This window comes from Chroicocephalus ridibundus, chromosome 1 (assembly GCF_963924245.1).
Source record: "Chroicocephalus ridibundus chromosome 1, bChrRid1.1, whole genome shotgun sequence".
Lineage (NCBI taxonomy): Eukaryota > Metazoa > Chordata > Aves > Charadriiformes > Laridae > Chroicocephalus > Chroicocephalus ridibundus.
The window spans coordinates 31,740,862-31,767,622 of NC_086284.1; the positions used below are offsets into that span (position 1 = coordinate 31,740,862).

Sequence of the window (26,761 nt, forward strand, 5' to 3'; positions counted from 1 at the left end):
AAGAAGGGGAAAACCAACCATCATAAGAAAAACCCAAATGACTCCAGCGTGGGAATCACTCGCTGCAGCACTGGGTCTGCTCTAACAAGGGCAAACAGCTTTTATCCTTTGGGCTGCAAAAGAAAAGGGCTGATTTTTATGTTTCTAAGTGACTGATCTGTAAGCAATACTTTAAATTCCCCCAAGCCTTCTCTTTTGGGACTACCAAGAAGTGTACACACTAAAAAAACCACACACACAGAAGCCCCCTGCCACTTGGGCCCTCTGAACGTGCCTTGTGCAGTCCCAGTAAGCATCGGTACGTATGTGCAGCAAGGTCTGATTATTCAAATCCTGTTGCCTGGTATTAACTCTCAAATCTATATTTAAGCACCTAAGTCGGAATTACTACAGCTTTCCAAAGATCCTAAGCACCAAGAGCTCTTAAGAGCTTGTCGAAGTACTGACCTCCTAATGAATCTGTTTAAACGGTAACATTCACGTCGCTCCCGGTGCTGTGAAATTCAAGACTTTCACGCACAGCTAATGCTCCCGAACATCTTCCAGTAAGAGCCAAGCTGCGAGTGTCCTGTCTTTCACAACAAAACAGAGGTTAGACGCAAATCCACAGAGGAGCTATTTCTAAAAGCTCGCGGTGAACTCAAAGTCACTGTACCTTGTTTTAGAAAAGGCTTGAAATGCAGCAGAGCGCAGCCTCTGCACCACAGTTTGGTAGAGATGTAGGAAGAATGGTGGTTTTGAAAGTAAAACGTACCTGGGCATTGACCTGAATTCAATTAAATTGAATTTAATTAAAACTATCCTAGTACTAAATGGAGATACTTTGATATAATCCTCACTCTCTCCATTCCGAAGCCAGGAAGCCTCTGAGAATTCCTGCAGAATTTGAAGCTTGTTGTTCTTACAGCTACAAAGTCAAAAAGCTGCTTTTCCCTTCCACAGCCTGAGCCTTGCCCTTTGCCAGCCAGGCAAACTCACGTCCTGCAGGCGAGCAGAACACAGCAACAATATTCCAACTCACAGGAAAAGGCAAACTCTCTTTTTTTACATTTGCTTTCTTGTAATTCCGATTTAAAAATCAGCTTGCATATGAAGCCAGAGTTTTACCTTCATTCCGTAACTTCCTCCTTCCTGCTTGAGTTACGAGGAAACGTGAGAAAAAGACAGGGGCATATTTATAGGACCAATAGCTGCTGAAGTGGTTGGAATGAACGCGAGAGAACAAGAACACAATATGCGAGGCTGGAAACGCTCTGGAAAGTTAAGCAGCGAGACGTAATCCAGGATTCTGAATGACCAAGTAACTCTGGATGAAAATGTAAAAGGAGATAACTGAAGTAAAATATATTGCAATTGCTTAATAGATTCATAGAACCATACACATTTCATTAGAATAAAGGATGATCTAGAAAATATGAAGTCACTTCACCAACATCCGAGGACTAGACAGAAAACAGCAGTGGCACCGAGCGATGGCAATCGGTAGGTGACAGCTCTCCTTGCCAGCAATGTCAAGTCCTCTTTCTAGCCCTGCAGATGCAGGAGATAAGGCCTCAGCTCCTAACATTGTGGTAATCGTAAAACCGCCTGCTCTAGTGAAACAGAACTTCATGGATTACTTGACAACCAGACACATCTTTAAACAACAAAGAATGCTGTGAAGTTGTTCAAAAGCTTCAGAATGGGTACATGGATGGTAGGAGAGAGACTTCTCGTATTACTTTATATAAACTCACCAGTATTATGCTGTGCACACATCTCCTGAATACAAGAGCCTTTCATGGAGCAGATGAATTAACAAGCATTCAATTCAAATGACATAGTCATTACCAAAAATTTTAAATGAACCAATAAAGATAATTAGTGAAAGGAGGATAAGAAGGATTAATACCATCCAAATACCAGTGTATGTAATGAATTAGCAAAATCAACTGTTCTATCTCAGTAACAGCTTTTCAACATTAGAGCTGTATCAGGAGTTTTTAAAAAGGAAGCACTGCAAGGTTTTCAGATTGGGAAAGACGATCAGATCTGTCAAGATACACACCAAGTGCGGAGGGTGTAGGAAGTGGAATTAGATCTAAGTTTTGTATAGTCAAAAGATTAGTTTCAAATTTAAAAGACAACAACTTTGATAAACTAAATCTTAAATGGACATTCTACAAAAGCCGTACTTTCCAGTTCCTTCTTTTGTTGCCAAAAAATATCTACACATACATGGACATAGACACATGAAAATATGACCTTTCAGTTTTTTATTCAAAATACAACTTTCAGGTCACACGATTACTATGCACTGACAGTATTTCCATGATAAGAAATCATCAATCTTGATGCAATGATTCTTCATTTCAAGGTGAAGCACTTTCCCCAGTTTCAAATCTCTTGAAGAAGTTCCTTCTTTTCCTCAAAATACTTATGAAACCACTCAATATGTTCAATCTTCTGTTTAACACTGAGGTACGGGTTTTTCGAAAGCCCACAGATGACTAGTTCCATGAAGTGTCGAATAGGGCCTTGCTTGGGAAAGTCTTTGAGGTGTTTCTCCAGAAAGATATGTTCATGAAATTCAGCATCATCCTCCATCCCTAACAGAAGGGACAAAAAAATGACAGTTATTATCATAATATAACAGCAAATTAGTAAATAAGGATAAAGTTTGCAAATAATCTTAAATTAGTAAAATTAATGTGCCTTTTAATTCTTCTGCAGTCAAGCCAACCACACAAAAGTGGAAGAAACTGCAGAATTTTAAGACAGCAATTTCTCCCTCCACACAAAAAAATGTCAGCATATATCATACTCCTGTTGTCTACCATATTACTTCCATTTTGCGCTCTCATTTATATGAATATCTAATATTTAAATCAACTTTCTGGCTGGTAATCTTACTGAAAGCTGAAGACAGGGCGGGAGCAGGGGGAATAATCAAAAAAATAAATCAATCCTCTTGCTAAAAAGCTGTTCAGTATGTGAAAATTTTGAATCACCATGGGCACCACCTTTTAGACTGGGGACACTTTCTGAATAAATTCTTTAAGAAAACACTGGTTGCCTAAATTCTGCAGAGGACTAAACAATACAAGCTCGTCTTGAACAAATGAGGCAACCTCATAAAGTATCTAATCCTGAAGAGCGAACACACAGTTTCATGTTCATTCCAAGTCATGGCTTTAACAGCCTATTGCTATCAGGTGGGCACAGAAAATTGTTTTTCTAACAGTTTCTGAATCTGTACGTTTATGCTGATGTAAAAATGTTGTCTATCTCACCAGCTGCTACTTTTAAGTCGTAACCAGTGCAAAAGATGACGCATTCAAAAGCATCCACAGGAACACAGGACAAGGGATTACTGTAGATCTCTAATCAAGCACAGCTCAGATCCTACGGTAGATTTTTGTTCTCTCTCCTGTGGATCTCCTTTGCTGTTGTTCATACTATGATGCTAGCATACACGAGACAGACTCAGAACACAAATTCCCACATACAGACAAAAAAGGCTGCTTTCGCAGTTCCTAATTCTGAGATAAAAAACCAAGGCAAACTGGGATCTGCAGTTGAAAGATTTTTCTTCCGTTAGGGATACACGACAATTTTTATTCGATCCCAATTTGCTATAGATTTGTAAGTGACATTTGCACCTTTAAGTAAAAATCTGTTATTAGAGAAAAAAAAATATTGCATGTGAACATTTCCAGACATCAAAAATGGGAAGTCTACACCACAGAGGTGTTTTTCTATACTAGCTAGGATACGATATATTATTTCACAACATTAAGTCAAGAGTATTAAAATTCAAGTAATTAAACCATGTCAGTCCTAGGCTTCCTCCTGTGTTACAGCTTCTACAGTTTGAGAAGAAATTATGCACATCTCTGAGATGGAGAAGTCTCACAGCTTGTACTCGTTAAGTTCGCATTATTTCTTTCCTGTTTTAAACTTTAAGTACTGCAATATCTCAAGGAGCTGGGAAATACCTTTATTTTTCCCCCAGATTCTTCCCAGAAATATGTGAGTGTATCAATACCAGCTACATGCCACATTTATCTCCCTTGTCCTTGAAAAAGAAAGCATGTTTCCTTCTTCAGAAGCTCTCTTTCCTTTATGTTAAAAGGAAAAAAAAAAAAAAAAGTCATGTCAGCTTCAGAGGGTATACTTCTGCCGTGCTTGGAAACCTGTGTTCACTTACAGAAGCACAGAGATGATCCTTTTACCACACTACCCACACCGACTTTCCCCATTAAGGGAAGGTGGAATCTCACTGTGCCTGGATGCTGCTGGATGCTTTCACAAGATAACATCCTTTCCAGATTTCCATACTTTTGCTGGTCACAAAAATACAAGAGGACTAAACCAATGAACCCACTACTGAAAAAATCTGAATAATGCCGACAGTAAAATTTGGCCTTCTGGATGCTCTTCTTTTGGGGACAGACACAGGGTATCAGGAGAGATTATATCTAATTAATATTTCACCAATTTTCATCTCTAACCCAAAAGAAATTAAACCATTTATAGTATCACAAAAACGCAGGTCAGAAGGAAATATTCCATCATGTATTTTGATCTCCCATTTGTCAAAGACATGATATATGGTTTGGGGATAAAGTGTTAAGTCCAAACATTTCAGTTAGACCACATATTTCAGTCCTCAAAAAAGTAAAGTGTGCATCACAAAAAGAGACCACAATTGCCCAAAGCATCAGAGGCTGAGACCTCTGGTGGGAACTGATTAGATGAGATATGCTTGCGTGACTCCCCCCACCCCCAGCAAACCGTAACCCCTGCTGCACGGGAAGAACAAGCCTGTCCCTCAGCCTCTCCTCCACTGTCCTCAGAAACCTAATTTGAAAGAACATGCATGGTGGGAGTCTAAAGCAGAGGCTCTTCTTTAACAAAGAAAGAAGTCACCCACTCTCAACATCCTATTTCCAATCCCCTGCGTACTACAAAACAGAAAGGCTGGGGAATTTCTCTAGCCTACTAGAGACCCTAACCCTTCCAAGACATGACTAATCTTGCCTTAAAGACGACATCTCAAATGCAGATGTCCATCCTTACAGGGAACGTTGCTGAATGTCTAAGTATCCTGATGTAGTGAAAAATGTCCCTGCCATGGCAGGGGGGTAGTCTAGATGATCTTTGAAGGTCCCTTTCCAACACAAAAAATGTGATGATTCCAGGATTTTTAGAATGAGATAAATCATGCTCTCACTGTAGGTCCCTAGAATAGACCCAGAATTAATAAAGTGACCCCCTCTGTAATGGTTGTCTAACTTTTGCCACCGCTCTTGGCAAACCGATCCAATGCTTCTCTGCTGGGAACAGCATCCCAGCAAAACAGCCAGAACAGGACTTGGTGAACTTTTGCCTACAGAAGCCATAAGCGGCAACTGAGGCATTAATTTTCCGAGAGTTCCATTAAGCCTGTCACTTCTGCTGTAACAATCTCTGTCCACCAGAAGTATTTGCTGCAAAGCAGCACCAGTACTCTCCACCGTCCTTTTTAAGAACTGCACTTCTCAGGACTGGAGTCATCAAGGCATAGATACACAGAAATAATATTAAAAAGTGGCAGAAATCAACATTTTTCCCAACTTTTCACCATGGCAAGTCATGGAGCAGATGTAAAGCTACTAGAAGCAGAAGAGACAAGCAGAAAGTAGGAGGAGTGAGAAAGATGTTACACAAGCTACACCAATGGTTTGTTAATCTGGTAAAAATTAATCAGTGGAGAGACAGAGAGAAAAAAAAGGTAGTTTTCTGCCTAACAGTGACATAAACTGCATCACATAAGGGAAGGGACATGCAGGCAGGAAGAGACAACAGGGCAGAAGGGTCAGGGGGACAAGACTGCTACTGGACAATGCAGCAAGCCACTACGTCTAGCTGCATCTGCGTATGTTTGCACCAAGGCCAGAGAAGTTTTAAAAATAATAACGATACCCTAATGCCTCAAAGCACAGCAATGTGCCTTGGTAAAGCACTCTAACAAGAACACCGGAGATGCTCTGGAGCCAAGAAATACAGTTATAAGCGGTCTTCGTTCTTTTTTTATATTTAATTTAAAATTTTAAAGGCTTTCATAATGGTAAAAGTTGAGTATACGTGCTTCCTCAATAGAAAATTTAATTACATTTATGTTTTTAAAGCCACATGCTTGTGGCATAAAAGAAAAATCATGCATTTCTTGATACAGAAGCAGCTGAGGTCGTGTCCTTCTATTGAGGGAGACGACTGTTACAAAACTGCAAAATTAACAGCGGGAAGGGGCATCTTTCTTTTGCAGAGCCATTGAAATTACAGTATGTTAAGATAATTGGAGCAAGATTCTCAAGCTTTTAACTGTGCTTTGATGTATCTAATCTGATTAACAGCCTGTGGCTGGCAGTTTGAATAGGATGGAATTTACTGACTTGATATTTCAACCTGAGAGGTGACAGATTTTGGAACGCTCCGCTGGAATTTTCCACATGACTAGTCTTTGTAGACAAATCAATAAAGATTCTTGTTTAAGTATATGTAAAGATTCTTTGTCCATTTGCCACCCCATCCCAGACAGCACAGTTCCGGTCGCATTGCTGAAACAGAAAAACCATTGGCTGCCAAAGACGCCTGGTCCACTTATGGCCCCAGACAGCAGGGTTCCAGCCACGTTACAACAACAGAAAACCATTGGCCGCAGTGGTTTTATGCTTGCAAAAACATGACTAGAGTATACTCAGATTTCTACATGATGGAACAGATCAATTTGGGGAGCAGTGATTAAATTCTGTGAAGAAACTGCCAAAATAGGATGAGAATAAAAATTAAGAAACAATGAACTACATTATGCAATTTGAAACTCAGTATAGGACAGATTTTCAAAGACTCCCAGCTTCAGATACTAACCTGTTTTGCTTTCAGTGACTGAATCATTCTAAAGAAGTTCTTTTTGATGTCTTTAAAGTCTTTTAAAAAAGAAAACCCACAGCCAAGCTCTCCCTGAAGTTGTGAAGTCCCCTTTCCCAATGTGTACACTTGCTTTGTATAGTTGTTCTCTTAACATTCGCTCTCTCTCTGCTGGCTTAACTTCACAGAGTTGTTTTTTGGGTTTTTTTTTTTTTTAAATGGTAATAAAAGTAAATACCGTGCACAAAGATGTCTAGTTAAGATAGATGCCCAGAGTGGGTGAATATTGTGACTGTTTATTCTTATGAAATAGACAGAACAAGGGGAGCAAACAAACAACTGTTTTAACACTCAGACGGCACAGACATAGAACTAGCAGATAGCTGATTAGGATCCGGCTAGCGACTTGGTCTGAGAGCCACACCAAACAACAGAATCAGCGTTATAGAACACACGCGGTAGTTTTAAGGTTCCCCATACTCTGCTAGAAGCTTCTTTAAAGAAGCTGCAGAGTAAAAAGTATTATGTAATAGACTTGAATGGCATTTTGGTGTTGAAAACGTCAGGGCGGAGGGAGGGAGGGAGGGAGGGAGTTCTCCCCTTTTTGGCAGCAGCCAGTCTTCATATCAGCCAAACCACCTGCAGGACTTCACCTGAAGAGTGCCAGAATGAGTTCATCTGAAGCATCTCTGATTTGGGACAGTTGGAAAGTTATATTTGTTTTCTATCAAATGTATGACTCATAGCTGAAACACTGCGTTAAAGCAGTCAAAGGTCATAACATGCTCTAATTCTCAAAAAGATATAAATATAGACAGATAATAAAAGCTAATGGCACACATACCAGCTTCGTTGTCAATTGGGAACTCCCACAGTATTCCTTCTTTTGTCCACTGGATCATCTCCTCAAAACCGTTTCGGGGAGGCTGTGCAGTTATTGCTGCAATCTCCTTCGCAAATTCCAGATCCCATATTGTTGGTGAAGATACTAAAAAAAGAAATTTTGTAAAGATCTGTCAGCATGCCAAAGACTTCTCATGAGCTAAAACAAAGTCCTTTAACGTTAACCTTTACAGAGACGAATACTTTCAGCTGTGCAAGTTTTTCTACCTTACATGCCAGCATCGCTTTTCTCAAATGAGAACTCCCTGTTGAAACAAAAGTCCATTAAATTCTCAAATGTCTGCTGAAAATGTATTCTGAACTCCTAGGGGACAATTTATTTTTAAGCCTTTCACACAGAGCAGGAATTTAATTTTTCCTTTTTGTCTTTCACAAATTGTACGTACAACAAACTCTGAACTTGACTGGTGCACTCGGCTAAAGGAATCTTGCTTAGTACAGGAGTTTTCAAGTACTTCACAACTACACTCTCCTTCAGGGAGACAATCTATAAATGATGGCAATTCCTTCTCCAGCAATCCTACTTGTCACAGTTTTTGTCTCTTGGGCTTCAGAAACCCTGATTTCCTATACTTCTCCCAAAGCCAAACAGTCCCTTTAGGGATGCATCTTTCCTGATGCGTGTAATTTTTTTTTTTTTTCTTTTTAATCAAAGTGTACTCGTATGGCAGCAGAGTTACTCTGCAGGAGTTCCTGCCCCTCCACCCAGGAGAACTGGTCAGGAGCCCAGACTGAACCGCGTTGCTGAAGAGAAGGGAACAAGCTGTTACCACAGGACAGGGAGGAACCGCTGGGAGTGCCTTGGGCTGCCGCCTCATCAGCTGGCTTAAGTCGCTCTCCCCTTTGTTTTCTTGCCTCCCCCTGTTATCAGTTCACCCGACGCTCCTCGGAACAGAGATCTTGAAGTGAATTCAAATGTTACAGTCCATTTGAGGGGGATCATGGCCAATCAGTAATTCTTTTACTACTCATAAGTCTTAAGTATTTAAAACTAAGATATAATTTCATCTTTGGCTCAGTGTCTTACAACACAATTGGATTTAAAAAAAAAAAAATCACCCCTCTCCTTTAAGAAAAAATAAGATGAAAGGGCAAACAGTATTTTTTATATACTGGAAATTGTTTTCATTTTTTGTGTTAAATCAGAAGATACTTTTTCGAATGATTTCTTACTAAGCAGGGAAATTTCCAGAACTATATTCCCTAGCTGCCTACTTTGATTTGAGGGCTGGAGGCAGGAATAAAATACAGATAAAAGACAACAAGAGAAACCACAACAGAATGAAATTATTGTCCACATCTTAGAATACCTTCTAATAATGAATTATTAATAAATCTTCTGATAAAAGAGAGTAGAAACTCATTTTTTCAAGCCTGCAGTAAAGGTGATAAACATTATATTTTCACCTCTGCAAAACAGAAAATACTACTGATATTTTATGTTACCAGTTACTGATATTTTATGTTAATAGTTATGAATATTTTTTTCAGGATGACAATTTACTTTCCAGTTAACATTCAGGTTTTCAAAATAAATATTCAATATATAACACAGAACTTGCTTTTCCGCCATATATAAACAATATTTTAACTCATTATCTCCACTAGTATAAGCCAAGAAAGTGAAAGCAAATGAATCAAAGTATCAAGTATCACACTGGTATTTCCTGAGATTAATGCAAAAATATTTTTTTGTCATTAGGCTTAGTCAGTAAGCCAAGTAACAAGCTTCCTGGCTTAGAGTATATTGTAGATTTCCTCAAAGCTACCTGGACTCAAACAAGGAAACACGACATAAAAAGCTGAAAGAAGCTTACTTCTTGACAGCTAATTACAAATCCAATAAAGTCCTCTCTTACACAATTTGTGCACGTTCCAGTTTTTTGTTAAAAAAAAAAAAAGTGTCAATTTTTCATCCAGGGCGACGACTACGTGCCACTGCGTCTGCATTGTGCTCATGCAAAAGGGAAAGGTTAAATTCTCACCGTTTTACCTGAGTAAATTTGATTCAACTCAAATGCCAGTTAATTGAACATCACATTTGTCAAGACAGCTAAAAACAAACGCTGCATCATTCATTATGATTTTTTATGTAAAATGGACCAGTTTTAAAGAAAATAGCCATCTTAAACACCAACAAATTGAATTCCATTCTAATAAGCAACTTTAACAGTCCACCACAGAGGTGGCTGCATTCAGAAAGCTCACAGCTGCTTGGAAATATGCAAAGAGCACTATCTGACATTTTACTAAAGAAATTAAGTAAACAAATTAATTTCTCCCTGCTGTTTCAAGCATTAAAAAAAAAAAGCAGAAAACTACTCAGCTAGAATCTGGCAAAAACTAACAGTCCTACTCTGAAAGCAGAAACAAATACATATCATTTTCTAAGATATCAGAGAGAAATAGTATTTCTTCTGCAGCTGCTGGGTTTATACATAGTTTGAAGTCACTACACTGGAATAAAGTTTTTTTTTCCCCAAAGGGCCTCAGAATAGGTCAGGCAAATGAGCATATTGAAGATCAGCGCTAACAATGCATAGCTTCACTGTTCAGAAAGAAAAGTGAGGGAGTTCTTTACATGACTTGCCCATATTCACATACTCTTAGCCAAAACCCAGTCTGTAGTAGAGCTAAGTCTTCGTGCGTGAAGGCTATCCCCGTTATGTAGCATTAAGACTGTTCCTGCAGAGCTGTGTCATTCAGTGACTATGAAGGTGGGTCATACCTGTTCTGCCACTGTTTTTTGGTTTTATCTTACATGAGTTTTGGCATGTATATTTGATGGATAAGGAATTGGCTGGATGGTCACATCCAAAGAGTACCTGTTAACGGCTCAATGTCTGGATGAAAATCAGTGACAAGTGGTGTCCCTCAGGGGTCCATATTGGAACCAGTACCGTTTAGTATCTTCATCAATGACATAGTGGGATTGAGTGCACTCTCAGCAAATTTGCAGATGACATAAAGCTGAGTGGTGTGGTTGACACATTGAGGGATGGGATGCCATCCAGAGGGACCTGGGCAAGCTCGAGAAGTGGGCATGTGTGAACCTCATGAGGTTCAACAAGGCCAAGTGCAAGGTCCTGCACCTCGGTCAGGGCAATTCCCAGTATCAATACAGACCAGGGGATGAAGAGATTGAGAGCAGCCCTGATGAGAAGGGCTTGGGGGTACTGGTGGATGAAAAGCTGGACATGAGACGATAACATGCGCACGTAGCCCAGAAAGCCCACTGTATCCTGGGCAGCATCAAAAGAAGTGCGGTGAGCAGGTCAAGGGAGGTGATTCTGCCCCTCTACTCCATTCTGGTGAGACCCCACCTGGAGTACTGTGTCTAGCTCTGGAGCCCTCAGCAGGGGAAAGACATGGGCCTGTTGGAGTGAGTGCAGAAGAGGGCCACAAAAATGATGAGAGGGATTGAACACCTCTCCTGTGAGGACAGGCTGAGAGAGTTGGGGATGTTCAACCTGAAGAAGAGAAGGCTCCGGGGAAACCTTATGGTGGCCTTTCAGTACTTAAAGGGGGCTTATAAGAAAGACGGGGACAAATTTTTTTAGTAGGGCCTGTTGCAATAGGACATGGGGTGATGGTTTTAAACTAAAACAGGGTAGATTCAGACCAGATATAAGGCCAAAATTTTTTACAATGAGGGTAGTGAAACACTGGAACATGTTCCCCAAGGAGGTGGTAGATGCCCCATCCCTGAGAACTTTCAAGGTCAGGTTGGATGGGGCTCTGAGCAACCTGATCTAGTTGAAGATGTCCCTGCTCATTGCAGAGGGTTGGACTAGATGACCTTTAAAGGTCCTTTCCAACCCAAACCATTCTATGATTCTAAATGTATATGAAGAGCTTTACAGTAGGTAAAGAAAAGCATTGTTTGTCAGCCACTTAGAGGATCTTTCAAGCTACATATGCAACACTAAAAAAGAGAAGGCCACAAAGCAACTGAACGCGTGGTCCTGGGTTTTTTTCCAACCCCACTTATGCTTAGCCACCTGTAGAGCACACTTGTTTCCCTGAGATCACAGCCTTGTGTTTCTTTGCCATAAAATGAATGCAGCAAGTTTGCAACTTGATCAAATAAGCTACTGGGGGAAATGTACCCATTCTCCAGGCTGGTTTACGCTCACAGAAGAAAGAGCGGCCTTAGCGACAAAAAGCCAGTTTTATCCTTCAAGTTCAGTAACAGAATGTCCTGATTAGTACAGAAAACAATAATCTATTACACTGCATGGAAGTTTTGCTCACTAAAAAACAGAGATACATTAAAGTATTTATTGTTTTATAGGTCTGAAAGCAGGAAGTTAACAGGTCATCAGTCTCCTTCGCAACAGTGAATCTCTTGATATTCGAAAAATTCAGAACTTGGCTTCACTGAGTTTTTCATTATTGAATTTCCACTAACCTGTTTTCAGTGCGTTTTCTGTTTCTTTAGAAGCCTTAGTGAATATATTAAGCCTCCTTCCTACTTTGAGACTTCTACAAACAAAAAAGAAAAATGATATTTAGTATTTCACAACACTTCACAACATTGCCAGATAACAAATTTAAAAGCACAAAATATTCTCATGAACTAACAGATCTCTGGAGGAAAAAAAAATAATGAGATAGTGACTCTCACTAAATCCTCAGGCTTTTAACCAGAAAGTGTTTATGACTTTATTATTCATCTGTAACAGAGCTTCCCAAAACATTTCTGTGTGAAAGAATGAGCATAAATCAAACATTATATTTGCAGCCATTTTTTACTGAAATATTTAGGAACCCGAACAAAGCTAAACCATATGAAACCACAGTACTCAAGCAAATTTACAAAACTGCAACTAAAAAGTGAATCTGGTGATTTGGGCTTTTCTCCCTGTAAAAAATATTGCACAATTCAGGAAAAGAAAAATCACAGCTAAATCAAACAATTCCTGCTTTATCATAAATAGCCTATTTGGAAGATCACACAGCCACCTCCTCTGCCACATGGCAAACACTCAAAGTATATCTGTATGATATATTTTAAAAAGCATCACCTTGATGGTCTCTCTGACCATCTATTTTTAATCATATTTATCTTTAGCATAAGCCTATACTAAGAAAAAAAATACATGAGTTCAACAAGTAATCAAATTTTTTTTATAAATGGAAAAAATAAAAATCAATGCTTTTACTGTAGAACACACTGAGCGTGTGAACAAATGATTCTTTTAATCACACAATCTTCCAAGTTTCCACTGAAATTCTAATAATTCCTACTTTATGTTATTACATATTCACTGTTACCCTGGAAAACTTGCCCTTCCCGACCTTAAATTTTCACCTCTCTGGATTTACTGCAGATTTCTGATGGCCACAGCTACTTCTGCAAACCTGCTCTTGTCATATTACATTTTACTGATGTAATTACCCTGGATCTATTTCAGCACAGAGCAATCTAACTACACAGCCTTAAAAGAATGTTGATTTAGGATTATATTTTCCTATCTTTGTGTAACTCCCAGTAACATTGGCCGAAGATACAAGCATGACTTGGAAGAAAATTTATTTGAAAATTACTAGTTCAAATTACTATAAAGCAACATCACTCATTGAAATCTATTAACTCTATTTGAACTTAGATATTCTTCCTAACCCATTATTTTCATATTATCAATAGATAAGAATACCAGTTAGATTTTCAGGGATGCAGGAGGAAACTTAGGACTGAAACTGGAGACAGTTTGCTCATTACAGGGATTTTAAAAACTATTTTAAGGTACTATTCCTGAAGTTATATACCAAGTACAGTTTCATCACATAAAGAGGGTGAGACAGCTTCTCAGATATCATAAATGTAATAAATGTTCTCAAACATATGTGAAATTCACTTTCCTTAGCAGTATGTTAATAAATGAAAAGCTCAGGTTTTCAGTTTATACTTCTAGATTGTACTATTTCTATTCTTTCAAACTTTGAAAAACTTTTAATCCAACACCTTAAAGAAAGTATTTCTCATAGTCAGGCAAGAATCACAGTCTAATAACAAAATTACTTTCATGTGACTACCAACTCTGTCTGGTAATTATCCCCAGATTAAAAATATCTATAGAGCTATTCAGCCCTGACAATGAAGTCAGTTCCGTTGCTCCTCAAACTGGCAGCTCAGGACAGAAATATCTATGTCAGGAGGGCTTAGTCTAGAACCTTGTTCCACTTCTTCCGTTCAATTTCCATTACAAGAAGCCCCTCTCGCACTTTCTATGAGCTTTGCATCAGGAAAAGAAAACGCTGCTTGCTGGCCTTATAACATTGAAGAGGCCCAAGAGATACTTCCCTAAGACACCTTAACAGTTTGGTAGTTCAAGAACAAGGAAGTCACTCAGAGACATTTCAGCAAGCAAGCAAAGTTCTTCTAATGACTGGCTACAGCCACATCCTTGAGGTTTCTGGGTGATCCACATGGCTCAATGCATGTGTTACAATTTGTTCCTTATGGAAAGTCACAACTCTCTGTTTATGATATACTGAAATAGATCTCTGCCAAAGAGGGCAGAATATTGTACAACTACTTACCCATAAATTTATGCCTTTTTTTTTTTTCTTAGTTATCCAAATTCTGCCTTGAGCGTTATCTATCTAATCACAAACAACTCCCTCAAGTTCCAGACCCTAACCCCAAGAAAAGGGGATTCATTTGCAAATTAAATTAATGATTAGAAAAGTTAATCTTACTAAAAACGGAACTGCTAGAGAAAGGATATACTGAAAAGGAATGCGATGATGAGCTGCCATGGGAAAATCAAAAGACAACAGGCAAGAAAGCATAGCTTATGGGAGTTAAAAAAATAAATAAATGGAAATTTAAGAGCATTCTTTACTTCATTAAGAAATAGACTGGCCACACAAACAGCAGCGAGATAAATTTAAGGAGGACTGTGAAATCATCATATAAATGATAAAGTTAATTTCATAAACCATTCTAATGTCACAGACAATAGAGATACTAATTACAGAATGACTTACCAATTGCAACAAGATAGTAAAAAATAAAAAAATCCTTTAACATAGAACATTTATCAAAGTTTTCCATTAGATAAAACCAAGCCTCCAAAGCCTCCATTTCCCAAAAAGTGATATAAAATCATACTATGCATAAGTGAGAATAATTTAAACTAGTTAAAACAAACACAATTACATTGCAGCACCAAATATTTTTAATTATCTAAAATTTGATATTAAAAAGTGCACATTATTTGATTAGCTGGTTAACATTAACTGATGTGTTCTCACAGAAGTTTATTTCAACATTAACAGCACTTTTTTTCAAAAATACTTAAGTAATTTGTTTAAGCTCTGAAGTACTGTGGTGACATGAATACGTAGAACTAAATCTAAAATATTATTCATTGTTAATTTTCTGCATGCTCCTTCTATTGGAAGGGAACACAACAAAAATACCTTCTGGAATCAAACGACTGGAATGACAATCTTCCAGGCTTGATTCTTCGACCATCCTCATCCAACTCCAAGGAAATGCGACTGGATATCCTCACACCTCTCTCAGCTGGGGACTGCCTTTTAACTGACATTTCTGAAATAACGTTGCTGAAATTAAAAACATGAATGTAAGAACTCAACAGATCAACAAAGCAAGGAAATTTGTCACATGTATCAACCAGAAACTCTACTCTCAATTGTTTTCATAAGCCTCTATAAAATAGAATTACACATTCCTCACAAAATACATGCATTTTTAAGTTATCATTCAAGTCTTACTTTTTAAACCATCTCAGCTGTTACATTCTGTATAGATTAAATGAAAAGTGCTATTTCAGCCTACTAAATCTACAGTGAATGCTTTCTTTGAAATTATTTAGTTTCCAACTAAAAGAAAAATTTCATATATCTGCATGCCAATATTCACAGAGTGCGTTAGAGGTGTTCTGTTTAAGTAAATGAGGAATTTGTCTGGATACAAAGAATACACTGAAATAGGTAGGTAAAAATCACCAGGTTTTTGGACAGGAGCCAGCACTGCCCAGGGACAGAGCTGTGCTGCTGCGGACCAAAAGGAAGCTCGCCCTCACACATCAGCTGACATGGGTCAATCATGCCACCCTAATAAGTAGGTCACCTTTCCTGATCCACTGCAATCTGTTGCGTTGTGTAATCATATTACGGCATTAACAGACGACATCTTTCTTCATAATTCTGTAGTCAAAAATCATACGTGAAGAACAAATGCTCTGACTTCTTCTGACGCGATTTGCAGCTCATTCTGCATGCAAAGGGCAAAACACACCACTTTGCTGCCTCTGCCCATTAGTCCCTTTAACTGGTAAGTGATGGTCGGTAAAGACCAAGCTGGTAACTGTTCCTCACAGCCACCCTCTCCACCCAACTGCCGCCAGTAACACACAGTCATACAAGTTTGCAACGCTCACATTTTAAAACATAAGTACAGTCTCAAAAAACAAAATAGGCCGAGTCAAAAACACTGCATAGCCATTTTATGAAAATCTGAATGAAGTTCAAACTATGTTTTTAGTAGCTTAAGTCAAGAGACTTTATTCACAAGGAAGAAATACTTCTGGAAAATTGTAAAAGCTAATTGCCACAGCAACAGTAGGATTCCTCTTCAGTCTTAGATGTGGTTTTGGATGGCAGAACAAGACTAGCATAGCGCTTCAAGTACCTACTCTGAAAGAAAGGCATCCGAAAAGTTTTAACTCATTTCATTTTAAAGAAAAAACAACCTCAGATTAGTTGCGTATCTCACACTAGAAATTACTCTATGAAGTGCCTACTGGCATTACTGAGCTGGTGTTGGGAGGCTTGACACACTTCTGAGTGTCAAGGGGACATAATTCCTAAGGTCACACGTGGCCCAGCCCAACCGCTTGGCTTGGCTGCAGCCTACAAGGCTGGAGTGTTCCTGTGCTACAGGGGGATCAGGCTTCCTCGGAGAAGCTCTTCTTAGAGCCGACACTGATTTATTTGTGGTTTTGCACAGCAGGTCTGGACAAACTATGCTACCAAGTTATCAGGACATGCAGTCAATGGTATCATTCTCACTGAAAAGTCCTAATGTCACCCCATCGTTGGTATATGAACATTTCTGGCAGCAATGTTCATCACTCCATCATTAAAAGTGCCCCTGTATTAACTAAAAATAAAACTACAAAGATGTTTTTAGTGTCTTTTGTAATTAAAAACATCAGCTTACAACTTCATACTCCAACCCCAGTGTACCTGCAGTGGTTAGATATGACATATTACCCCATGTCACAACATGGGGCTAAAAAAATAAACTCCTAGATACTTCTGCTTTCCAGAGATGGGAAGAGGTAGAGCTTTTGTAACAAGAACAGATTCTCTCTCCTTCCTCATCACCAATCAATAATGGTTAACATTAAAAACAGAGACCCAAGGAGCTTTGGATATACTTTAGTCTAAGCTCTGAACTACTTTACTACTCCTTCACCCAAAACAGGAGCTGCAATTTCAACTTGTAATACTGCAGATTTTATTTTGGTATAGTGCTGTTGTAATTTCCACTGAGTGAAACTTCATCCCACGCTGAGAAAACTAAATTCCTGTATTGTTAATATTTTCCCCTCCTAGCGAACACGCTGTCCTCATGCTGTCTACAAAACACTGCGATGAGACAACTGCATACAACAGTGACCTCTGGAGGCCACGCCACAATCCTGGGAACAAGAGATCCAGACAACATACAATTTATTTCACACCTTCATAAATCTCGATAGCAGCATCTGATATTTTGCAGTTGAGCATTATATGGCTTTGCTGCTTGTGCAGGTATCTCATTTTTAAATAGTTTTAAATAATGGAGGTGTGTATACTGTCTTTTAAAATGTGTCAGTATATTGAATGGAAAACCTTTATGGAAAAAAATAGAAAGTTAAGTTGCCTGTATTCTCTTGTTGTCAAACACAAATCAACACAAAATAATCATGTAATTGCTTTCTAATATATTAAAAAGCATTTTAGTGCCTTCTGCTGGACTTTTAAAAATCAACAGTTTTAACACTGATCAGAAAGCCAAAAGTACCACATTCACCTCAAAGTCTAACTATTAACCAAGTTTTCAGTCATCAACATCAGCAGGGATTGCTGGTCTTTCTAGAAAACTCATCCATTGATAGAGTTTCAAACTGTCACCTAGCTATTAAGGAAGAAAATGGAACTTTTCAGCACATAATTAAAAAAAAAACAAACATATATTCCCAGGTAGAAGCAAGACAGTTCACAAAGCTGCCTCAGGAAGTGGAACTTGCCAACTCAAAACAGAGCAAGCCAGCCATGACATTCCTAGCCAACCCAAACGGCTGGTTTTGGTTGAGGAAAATGCATTTTTCTAACCATAATGATTCGCACACAAGCATGTTATAAGCCATTGTAATAGCACATCTTAACCAATCGATCAACTATACAGCAGTGCTATACAGTTGCAGGGACTTCAGTATTTTTTAATTTCTGAAGAATTTAACCTCTCAATAGAAAAAAGCCTTTTTGCTTAGACTACAACTTCCTTAGATGCCTTCTTTCTTCCACAGAGCCAAATCTGTGTAGGTTCTTCAGGGAACGTGCAATGGGTTGTAAGGACAGCAAGCCCTTGTTGCCACGTTCCTTATACCTTACCGAACAGCCCTTGCTCCTTATACCTTAAGGAACACGTACAGGAGCACGCGAGGTTAGCCACTGCATGTATTAGCTCAGTCAGTGTCAGTACAGTCCTCCAACATCTTATCAGAAATTGAAGTAGGTTCTAATTACATTTAAGTTGGCCACCCACAAGCAATGCTATTATTAAGATGTTTGTGTACTCTGCTTTTCTAAAAACCCAGTGACAGAGATGGAACAACCTCACTGGAAATTAATAGTTGAATGAATATATTCTTTAGGTAATATATTCCTTATTTATTCCCCCTATATTAAGAAGTGTCTCTTAGGTTTTTTGGTAATACTGCACACAAAAAAACCCACCCAGAAAACGCAGAAAAACATCAATTTTACATAAAACAAACAAGATGTCTGACCTTGAAAGCTACTCATTTTGGCTCCAAAAGCCCATGGAGAGATAAGGTTCTGTCAAGTTCTTGACATCTCCTATATTCAGGCTGAGAAGACATTATGAAAACTGAGCACACACACAGCCTTTGGAGATGGTTGCGCGTACTACCTAAAACCACACTTCCTCCTCAAATAGCACAGACTTCACATGTTTGGAGAGAATTTCATTCTGCTCTCCACAACCACCATTAGAGCTTTTGGTAGAAAGAATCATAAATACAGGCTAAAAGGGAAACTTGCACAGTTTCTCCCTTTTCCCTTCACAACCTCTGAAGAACATGCATTTTGCTTAACAAAGTCACTCACTGAGCATTACGCTTCCCAATCTATTTCCAACCATCTAACACGATTTATTTGCAAGCATCTGTAACATCCTTCCTTAGTTTTCACTCACATAAAGGCAGACATCAGCCACAAACATCCCTAGTTTGTTGACTACTGTTTGCAGCTCGTTGATAAACATACAAAGCAAATACTTTACTGATCCCTAGAGCAACCTACAAATAATAATACAAAAATGGGCCAAACTTAAATCCTAGTTTGGGACAAATTCATTTTCACAGAATAAATTAAGACAAGCACCTTGCAGTTCACAACACAAACAGCTATAAATAAAGATTCCACATTCCTATTTTGCTGAAGATCCAATTTTCTGTTTAGTTCAGCATTTCACCTGGATTTAATGCCTTATTTTCTGAGTAGGTATCTGAATACTAGCTTAAAAAAAGAAAATGAAAAAACTGTCTTTAACCATCGTCCAAAAGAGCAGTATGCACAACTGTTTCCGTTTCCAAACAAATGTTTCTCATCTGTTTGAAAGCCACACTGGAAACGGAGTTAAGCCAAGAGATGAGTTTCTTGGGTTGACTGGAAAGTTCTGAAAGGAAGGGTGGGGTTATAAATAGAGCTGCTCTAGTTCAGCTATGCAGAGCTGTCATGAAAATCCACCAGTCCAGACAGAACGTCTGAAACTTCTACAAACCCATCCATTGTGTGAGAATTTCGGAAGCTTAAAAAAAAAAAAAAAAAAAATCTGTTATTTTGCTAGCCTGTCCAAGAAAGTAATGATCCTAGGCAGGAAAACAATTCCATTTCTGCAAAACCATTTTAGAACGAGGATGGCAAAATTTAGGGAGTCTGTTATAACCAGACCAATGACGTTCCCATTATTCATTAATTCCGAGCATAACCTGTCCAAATGTGTCTTTTACGGCCATCTTTCCAACACAGAACCCATCCACCTTCAAGATGACATTGCAAAATCAGAATTTCGAAAATTATTGAGAATAAAATTCAATATACAGACCGTATGTTAATAGTTCCCCCCTTCTTCTGTTTTTCTGTGGTTTCTTCGTGTCGTCTTAGTTGTGCAAGCAGTTCTGATTCTGTCTGTTTCTTGTTGTGTGGTAGGGAAGACGCAACTGCAGAAACAGCCTCCACCAGTTCTGGATTTAAAGGTTTGCCTCTGTAAGAGACGCAACAGATACGGAAATAAAAAAAAAAAAAAAGGCTTAGTATATTTAAATTGTCATTTCTGTACTGTCATTTTATGTCTTAATAACTCAGAAGTTACAGTTACACATTATCCCAATTGGGGGTGGCCAGAGGGACAGCCAGGTTTGCCCTATGTTGCACAGTCATCAACTGCCAAATGCCACTGACAAGCCCTTTTTCTCGAACTCGGGGAAACTGCAGCCCTACACCACTGCACAGCCCCTTGGACGTGAAGCTCTGAAGACTACAGGCAACGTAGACCTGCAGGGATATAAACATGATGTAACACATTGTGGAGGGCAGCCACCAGCAAGACTTGACAACCATGATGCCATTCTTAATCATTTTTTTCCCCCTTTTTCCTCAGTTTTATTGTATTTTACCCGCATATTACTTCCCCTCTCCCATTAAAGTAACTTTCCACAGGCAGATGCTAGTGCCACCTCTCAAGAGTCCCAGTGCAGAAAAAGGCAGCACCCCGTAGAACGCATACAACAGCTTCTGTCCAGGTTCTCCCATGACTTACTGCAATCTACATCTACACTACATTCCCTTGCAAGGCTCCTTTTCCATACTCGGAAATGGCATTTCATGCTTTATTTTTTCCTAGATAATGAAAAAAACAAATCTGAAAAAAGGAGAAAAGGGGATAAAAAAATGTTTGTTATACTTTACCGCTGGATGTCTTCTGTAGCTTTCTGAAGCACAGTACCTTCACTGGCTGGGCCTTCCAGCTTGTTTGTGGCTTGCTTTTTGATCTCACGTGCTTTTAGCTGTTGGAGTTTCTTCCTGTAGGTCACTTCTACTTTCATATTACCAATAATGTCTAACAACTTCTGCTTTGGTGTTTCTGCTGCGCTCTCCTGACTCTTTGATGACACTTCAGTGGTGCTGTCTTTGGAAGCGGTAGATTCATCTTTCTCAGTAGACAGCACGCTGCTTGTGCTGAAGAGTTTCTGTATTTTGCTGATGATACAAAAAGTTTGGTTTTTTTTTTTAAAAAAAAAAAAAACAACAGAAGTTACAAATAGGGTCCAAGGCTGAATTTTTTAAGCCTATCAAAAAAAATTTAATTACAATTGTCTAGGCCTAGTTGAGTACAAACTGAGTACGTTAAGTACACATCAAGCACCTTTCGACTTTTGAGACAGACTAGGGCAGTATTTAAAACTCTTGGTTATTTATGGTTTCCTCCTCCCCAAAATCACGTAAACAACTTTATTACCTCCACAAATAAACTGCGCTTAATTTATGAACTTCAAACTTTTAAAGTATCCCTGCATTAGGTAGCAGACTGGGCGTTCGAATCTACTGGCACCTGATAATCAAATTCATTAGTGCTATAGAAAACTCAGCAATGCTCTTAAAATGAGGGAAAAAAGAGATCACAGCTGAAAAAAGACTGTGCACACACATTTAGCTTCACATTGTTTCACACATGTGGCACTACTACAGATCACATTTCCTTACGCTATGCCCTGCAATATAGCAGCCAACCATTTGTGCACCCATATGGGGAAATGGATCCTGCTGCAAGATAACTCAGTAAGAAAGAAAAACAGTCATTTTGGTTATTTTTCCCTCTGGAACAGCTCCTCTACCTAGTTTACCACATCACTGCAAAGAAGTTAAAATTGGCACAGTGCAGGTAAGGATGTGAAGCCAGGGACAGCAGGGAGTTGCTCAGGATATTGCTGCAACACAGATACAACTGTATTCTCTGGGAAAACTATCATGAAATTCAAAGATCTGTTCTCTTTAACATTCCAAAATGAAATGTTATAATCTTTAAATTCAAAAGTACTTCTTCGTTTAAAAATCACTTTCAAGTTATTAAAATAAAAAAAAACCCTTGCGATCAAGTATTTATTTTGATTCAAAATAGAACACTTCAACAGACCTTAAAACACTTCAACAAATCTGAAGGAATTTTGCCATACCTTCCACCCTCATACACACCTCTCTCTGGCTAAAAAAGAAAAATAATCTGCTTCTACCAACAGGCACCACATTATTACTTTAGTCAGTCTGCACTTAATAAATTGTTGGCATTAAATTGTCAGCATTAAACCCTAAATTTCGATGTTGAGAAGCAACAGGCAAATTTAACGAAAGCTTCAGAACCACATTATTGAGAAGACAGTAGGAGTCCTGCTGTTTTACATTCAGCTGTTCTCCACAGATCTCTTTCAGATACATGTTTTTCATTAATTCAGGCTGCATGCTCCTGAAAAATATTTATCCATTCAGAAATCTCTGCTTACATGTCAGAAAAAAACACACCAAGACTGCAAGCCTTAAACATTTAAAGTCAGTAGTACATTGCAGTTTGCATTATAGTATTTCACCTGCCATTGGGTTTGTCTTCTGGTCAGACAAACCCCACCCAGCCTTAGAAAGCAAACACTGCTACAAAAGAAACCAACCCGCTTTACACATTAGGCTAGCACAGTATCGGAGCTTGTTCAAAAAGATAAAGGAGCTTTGAAATAAAAAATAAAAAAATACAGGCACAACTGATTTTTCATTCATAAAAAAGTATTTTAATAAAAGCAAAAATGAACTTCCAAATACTACTTTTGGACAGTGCTTTGGGCATGTACCCCTGACAACAGGCAGCACAGCTCTGCTGGTACAAAAATTCTGTTGGGCTCACACAGGAGCGCTGTTCACAGCACTCACAGACAGAATCATAGAATCACCTGGGTTGGAAGGGACCTTTCAGATCATCTAGTCCAGCCATCAACGTAACTCTGACAAAATCTGTCGCTAAACCATATCCCTATGCACCATGTCTACCTGTCTTTTAAATACCTCCAGGGATGGCGATTCCACCACTTACTTCCCTGGGCAGCCTGTTCCAATGCTTGACAACACCTTCCGTATAAAAGTTTTTCCTAATATCCAATCTAAACTTCCTCTGGCGCAACCTGAGGCCATTTCCTCTTGTCCTATCGCCTGTTATTTGGGAGAAGAGACCGACCCCCACCTCACCACAACCCCCTTTCAGGTAGCTGTAGAGAACGATAAGGTCTCCCCTCACCCTCCTTTTCTCCAGGCTAAACAGCCCTAGCTCCCTCAGATGCTCCTCATAAGACTTGTTCTCCAGACCCCTCACCAGCTTTGTTGCCCTTCTCTGGGCCCGCTCCAGCACCTCAGTGTCTTCTTTGTGGTGAGAGGCCCAAAACTGGACGCAGTACTCAAGATGCAGCCTCACCAGTGCTGAGTACAGGGGAACAATCATTTCCTTAGTCTTGCTGAGCACACTATTACACTATTCCTGTTGGCCTTCTTGGCCACCTGGGCAAACTGCTGGCTCACATTCAGACAGCAGTCGAGAAACACCCCCAGGTCCTTTTCCGCCGGGCAGCTTTCCAGCCACTCTTCCCCGAGCCCGTAGCGCTGATGCGCAGGCTAGCAAGGAAAGCAAAATGAAACACAGCCCGAACCATTCCCCTCTATTTGACTTCCCCCTCCCGACGAGTCCTGCACACCGCTGTCAATGCCGGACAGACGGACCCGGGCCCGGCCTGCTCGCCGCCCCAGCGGGCTCCAGCCCCGCGGCACCCGGGAAGAGAGCAGCCTCGGGGCAGGGCGGCAGCCGGCGCGCACCGGGCAGGCCCCGCGCCCCGTCGCCCGATGCAGGCGCCACGGTCCCGGGAGAAAGTCGCTAAAAACACGTTTAACGCCAAGGACAACGGCGGCAACCCGCCCGCGGGGCGCAGGCCGCGGCGCGGCAACCCCCGCCCAGGGAGGACGGGCCCAGCCCCACCGGTGGCGGCTTTCCCTGCGGAGCCCAGCAAACCCCATCCCCTCAGAGAACCGCGGCTGGGGGTGGTGACCCGGCAAACAGCCCCCCCCCCCCCGGCCGCCGCCGCCGGCGGGCGCCCGCTCGCCCAGGTAAAGGATTTACGGGAGGCGACGGTACCTGTGCGGCCTCCCCGCCTGCCGCGCTGCTCCCGCCGCCTCCCGGCCGCTCGCTGGCGCGGCGAGGAGCCGGGCGGCGAGGCGACAGGAGCCGCCGACCGCGCCACTCCAGCCCCGGACGCGGTTCCACATGCTGCCCGCGGCCCGGCGACCCGACCGGCAGCGGCCCGCCCCCCGTGCGCGGTCCCTCCGGCGCTGCCGGCTGGGAACGGGAGCGGCGCCCGGCGTTCCGGGCACCAGCGTTCCGCCTGCCCCTGCTCGGCTCCGTGCGGGCTCCGGCTGCGAGCAGGGGCCCTGGTCCTCTGCCAAAACCACCCCAGTCGCAGCCAGCTGCTTACAGATTTTTCACCTGGTGCCAGGAGTTGCACGTAAGCCAAGCCTGGGGATGGCCCCTGTGAAGCGCTCAATGCTTGGGGAAGAGGAGATGCCCATGAGGGCTTCAGTTGGGGCCACAAAGCACTTACTCTAATGATTTTGTGGAGGAAACAAAAATATCTGCATTTATTAAGTTCACACTAGTCAGGCGTTTCTTATTATTTCCACTACTGAACACTCACTAAGTTGGCACTGCGTTAGGGACACCAGTTCTGCTCCAGTGGGACGATGGCTCACCCACGCCAGTTTCCTAAGCGTTAAGTACGTATTTCTTGATATTTAAGAAATAGATTTAATAGATTCCATAGATGTAAGTTCCAAAACGAGTCTTTTTTTCCACTTGTCAGCAGTACGGATGAAGACAAACAAAACAGGTAGCAGCATCCAGAACTGTGCTGCCATGGTATCTGGAGACCAAAGTTATCCCTCTGACGGACAGACGGTCTTGTCTTTCAGAGCATAAATTGTTTTAGAAGACATTTTAAAGGAAATTCCGTTACAGCCAGATAATTCAAGCACCTCTCACCTTTCTCTAAAGCTTGTGGTACTGAAAAAATTAAGTGTAAAACAACGGGCCTTGGGCTCCAGCCCATAAGGCGCTTTTGGTGTGTGGCTGGTCCCACAGCGGTGTTTCGGCACCCGCCTCCTGTTCACTGCCTCGCTTCTCGCCATTTTCAGAGGGAGATCAGGTGCCCAAGGAGTATGGAGTCCCTCTCTGCTTCTGGCACGGCTGCCACGCTTTTTCGCTTCCGGTTGGGTAGAAGACGTCAACCACGGCTCAGAGGTGTCATGTAGGAAGCAGAAGCCGTCAAGGGAAGGGAAAAGACACAACCTTCTTTTTCTGGACAAAATCTGTCCACAATTGAAGAATAACAGGGCTTACAAATAGCCAAGAGATGAAATCCGGTGTTTTCCCAGTCTCTGCTCCAGGATATGCCCATATTGGTTTTGAGGTGTCCAGCCTGGGGGAAAACACATGCACTGGATCTGCCTTGAGGCTGTTGCTGAGGAAAATGTCTTCCTGCTGTGAGCACAAATACTAATGAGAACCCTGATCTAGATGAAGAGGATCAGAGGAACTTCAGATGTACCAGAAATGGAAGGAAAATATTGGGTCTGGCTCAAATCAGTCTGAAACCAAACTGAAAACAAAACCCCAGTGAACTGGGAACTGCTGCTGTTGGCCAGTTTCCTCAAACTCTGTCTGACTTTTGGCAAAACTCACTTGTCCGCGTGTTTTTTGTTCTCCCTGTGTGGTTTTTTTTTTTCCTATTGCCTGCAATAGCAATTTTCAAGCGACTTTTATACGTTTGGTATACAATTGTCCCGTATTTCCCCCCCCCAAGATCTTCCGATCTAGGTAACTTCACTAACAAATGACTTTTAATCCTAAAAATTCACAATCCTCCTTCCCTGGGAGCTGCTGCCTGGTAGTATCACGTTGCCCAGGCTGAGAGAACGTACCCAGAGTTTGGTTGATGTTCAGAAACTAGCTCTCCATAACTCCATTGCATGCCTGAACCATAAGTCATTAAAAAAATGGATAGAAGTCTTATAAAAATGTCCAAGAAACATACATTTTCAGCTCTGTGTGTTGGTCTTCTGGGTTGCAGTTGGCTGATAAACAGGCAGAAAAGGCTCATGGTGCACCTAACTCTATAGCGACTGGTAGTTTTCAAGAATACTAAACAAAAAGAAAAATGATTTACTGTGCAAAGTATAGAAAACAGAACCTGGAATTACAATTCTTACTCTGCAAAGAAACATTCCTCCACAGACCTATCTCTGCAGGTGGTTTACTCGGCTGTAAATCAGACCATATCAAAGCAATCCTCAAACACAGCTGAACACTTCGGATGTTTTCACTCCTGTTGGCATCAGTAGTCACAGTAATGTTTGTGTCATCAAATCCACTCAAAATTATTTTGGTGGTCTTCAGGTGCATCCTGCACTGCCCAGCTGCACCGTTTACCTGCATGCCCTCCATTGGTTTAGAGTCACAGTGAGCAAATACCACGTGATAAAATGGTGGCTGCAGCTAGTCTCTTCTCTCTCAGAATGATCCTTATAGCAAGAATATGAGCTTTTTTCCCCCCTCAGC

General features: G+C 40.7%; 1 protein-coding gene across 1 annotated transcript; it reads right to left on the reverse strand.

Moving 5' to 3' along the window:
• Positions 1 to 2,240: 2,240 nt before the first annotated feature.
• Positions 2,241 to 24,465, reverse strand: MRPS31 (mitochondrial ribosomal protein S31). The gene is made up of 7 exons (XM_063333428.1): positions 24,287 to 24,465; positions 21,034 to 21,324; positions 20,171 to 20,329; positions 15,226 to 15,372; positions 12,206 to 12,279; positions 7,736 to 7,879; positions 2,241 to 2,588 (listed from the first exon to the last, which is right to left on the reverse strand). Exons 1-7 carry the CDS (start codon positions 24,415 to 24,417, stop codon positions 2,377 to 2,379), a joined length of 1,158 nt encoding a protein of 385 aa, XP_063189498.1. The 5' UTR covers positions 24,418 to 24,465; the 3' UTR covers positions 2,241 to 2,376.
• Between the last annotated feature and the right edge of the window lie 2,296 nt (positions 24,466 to 26,761).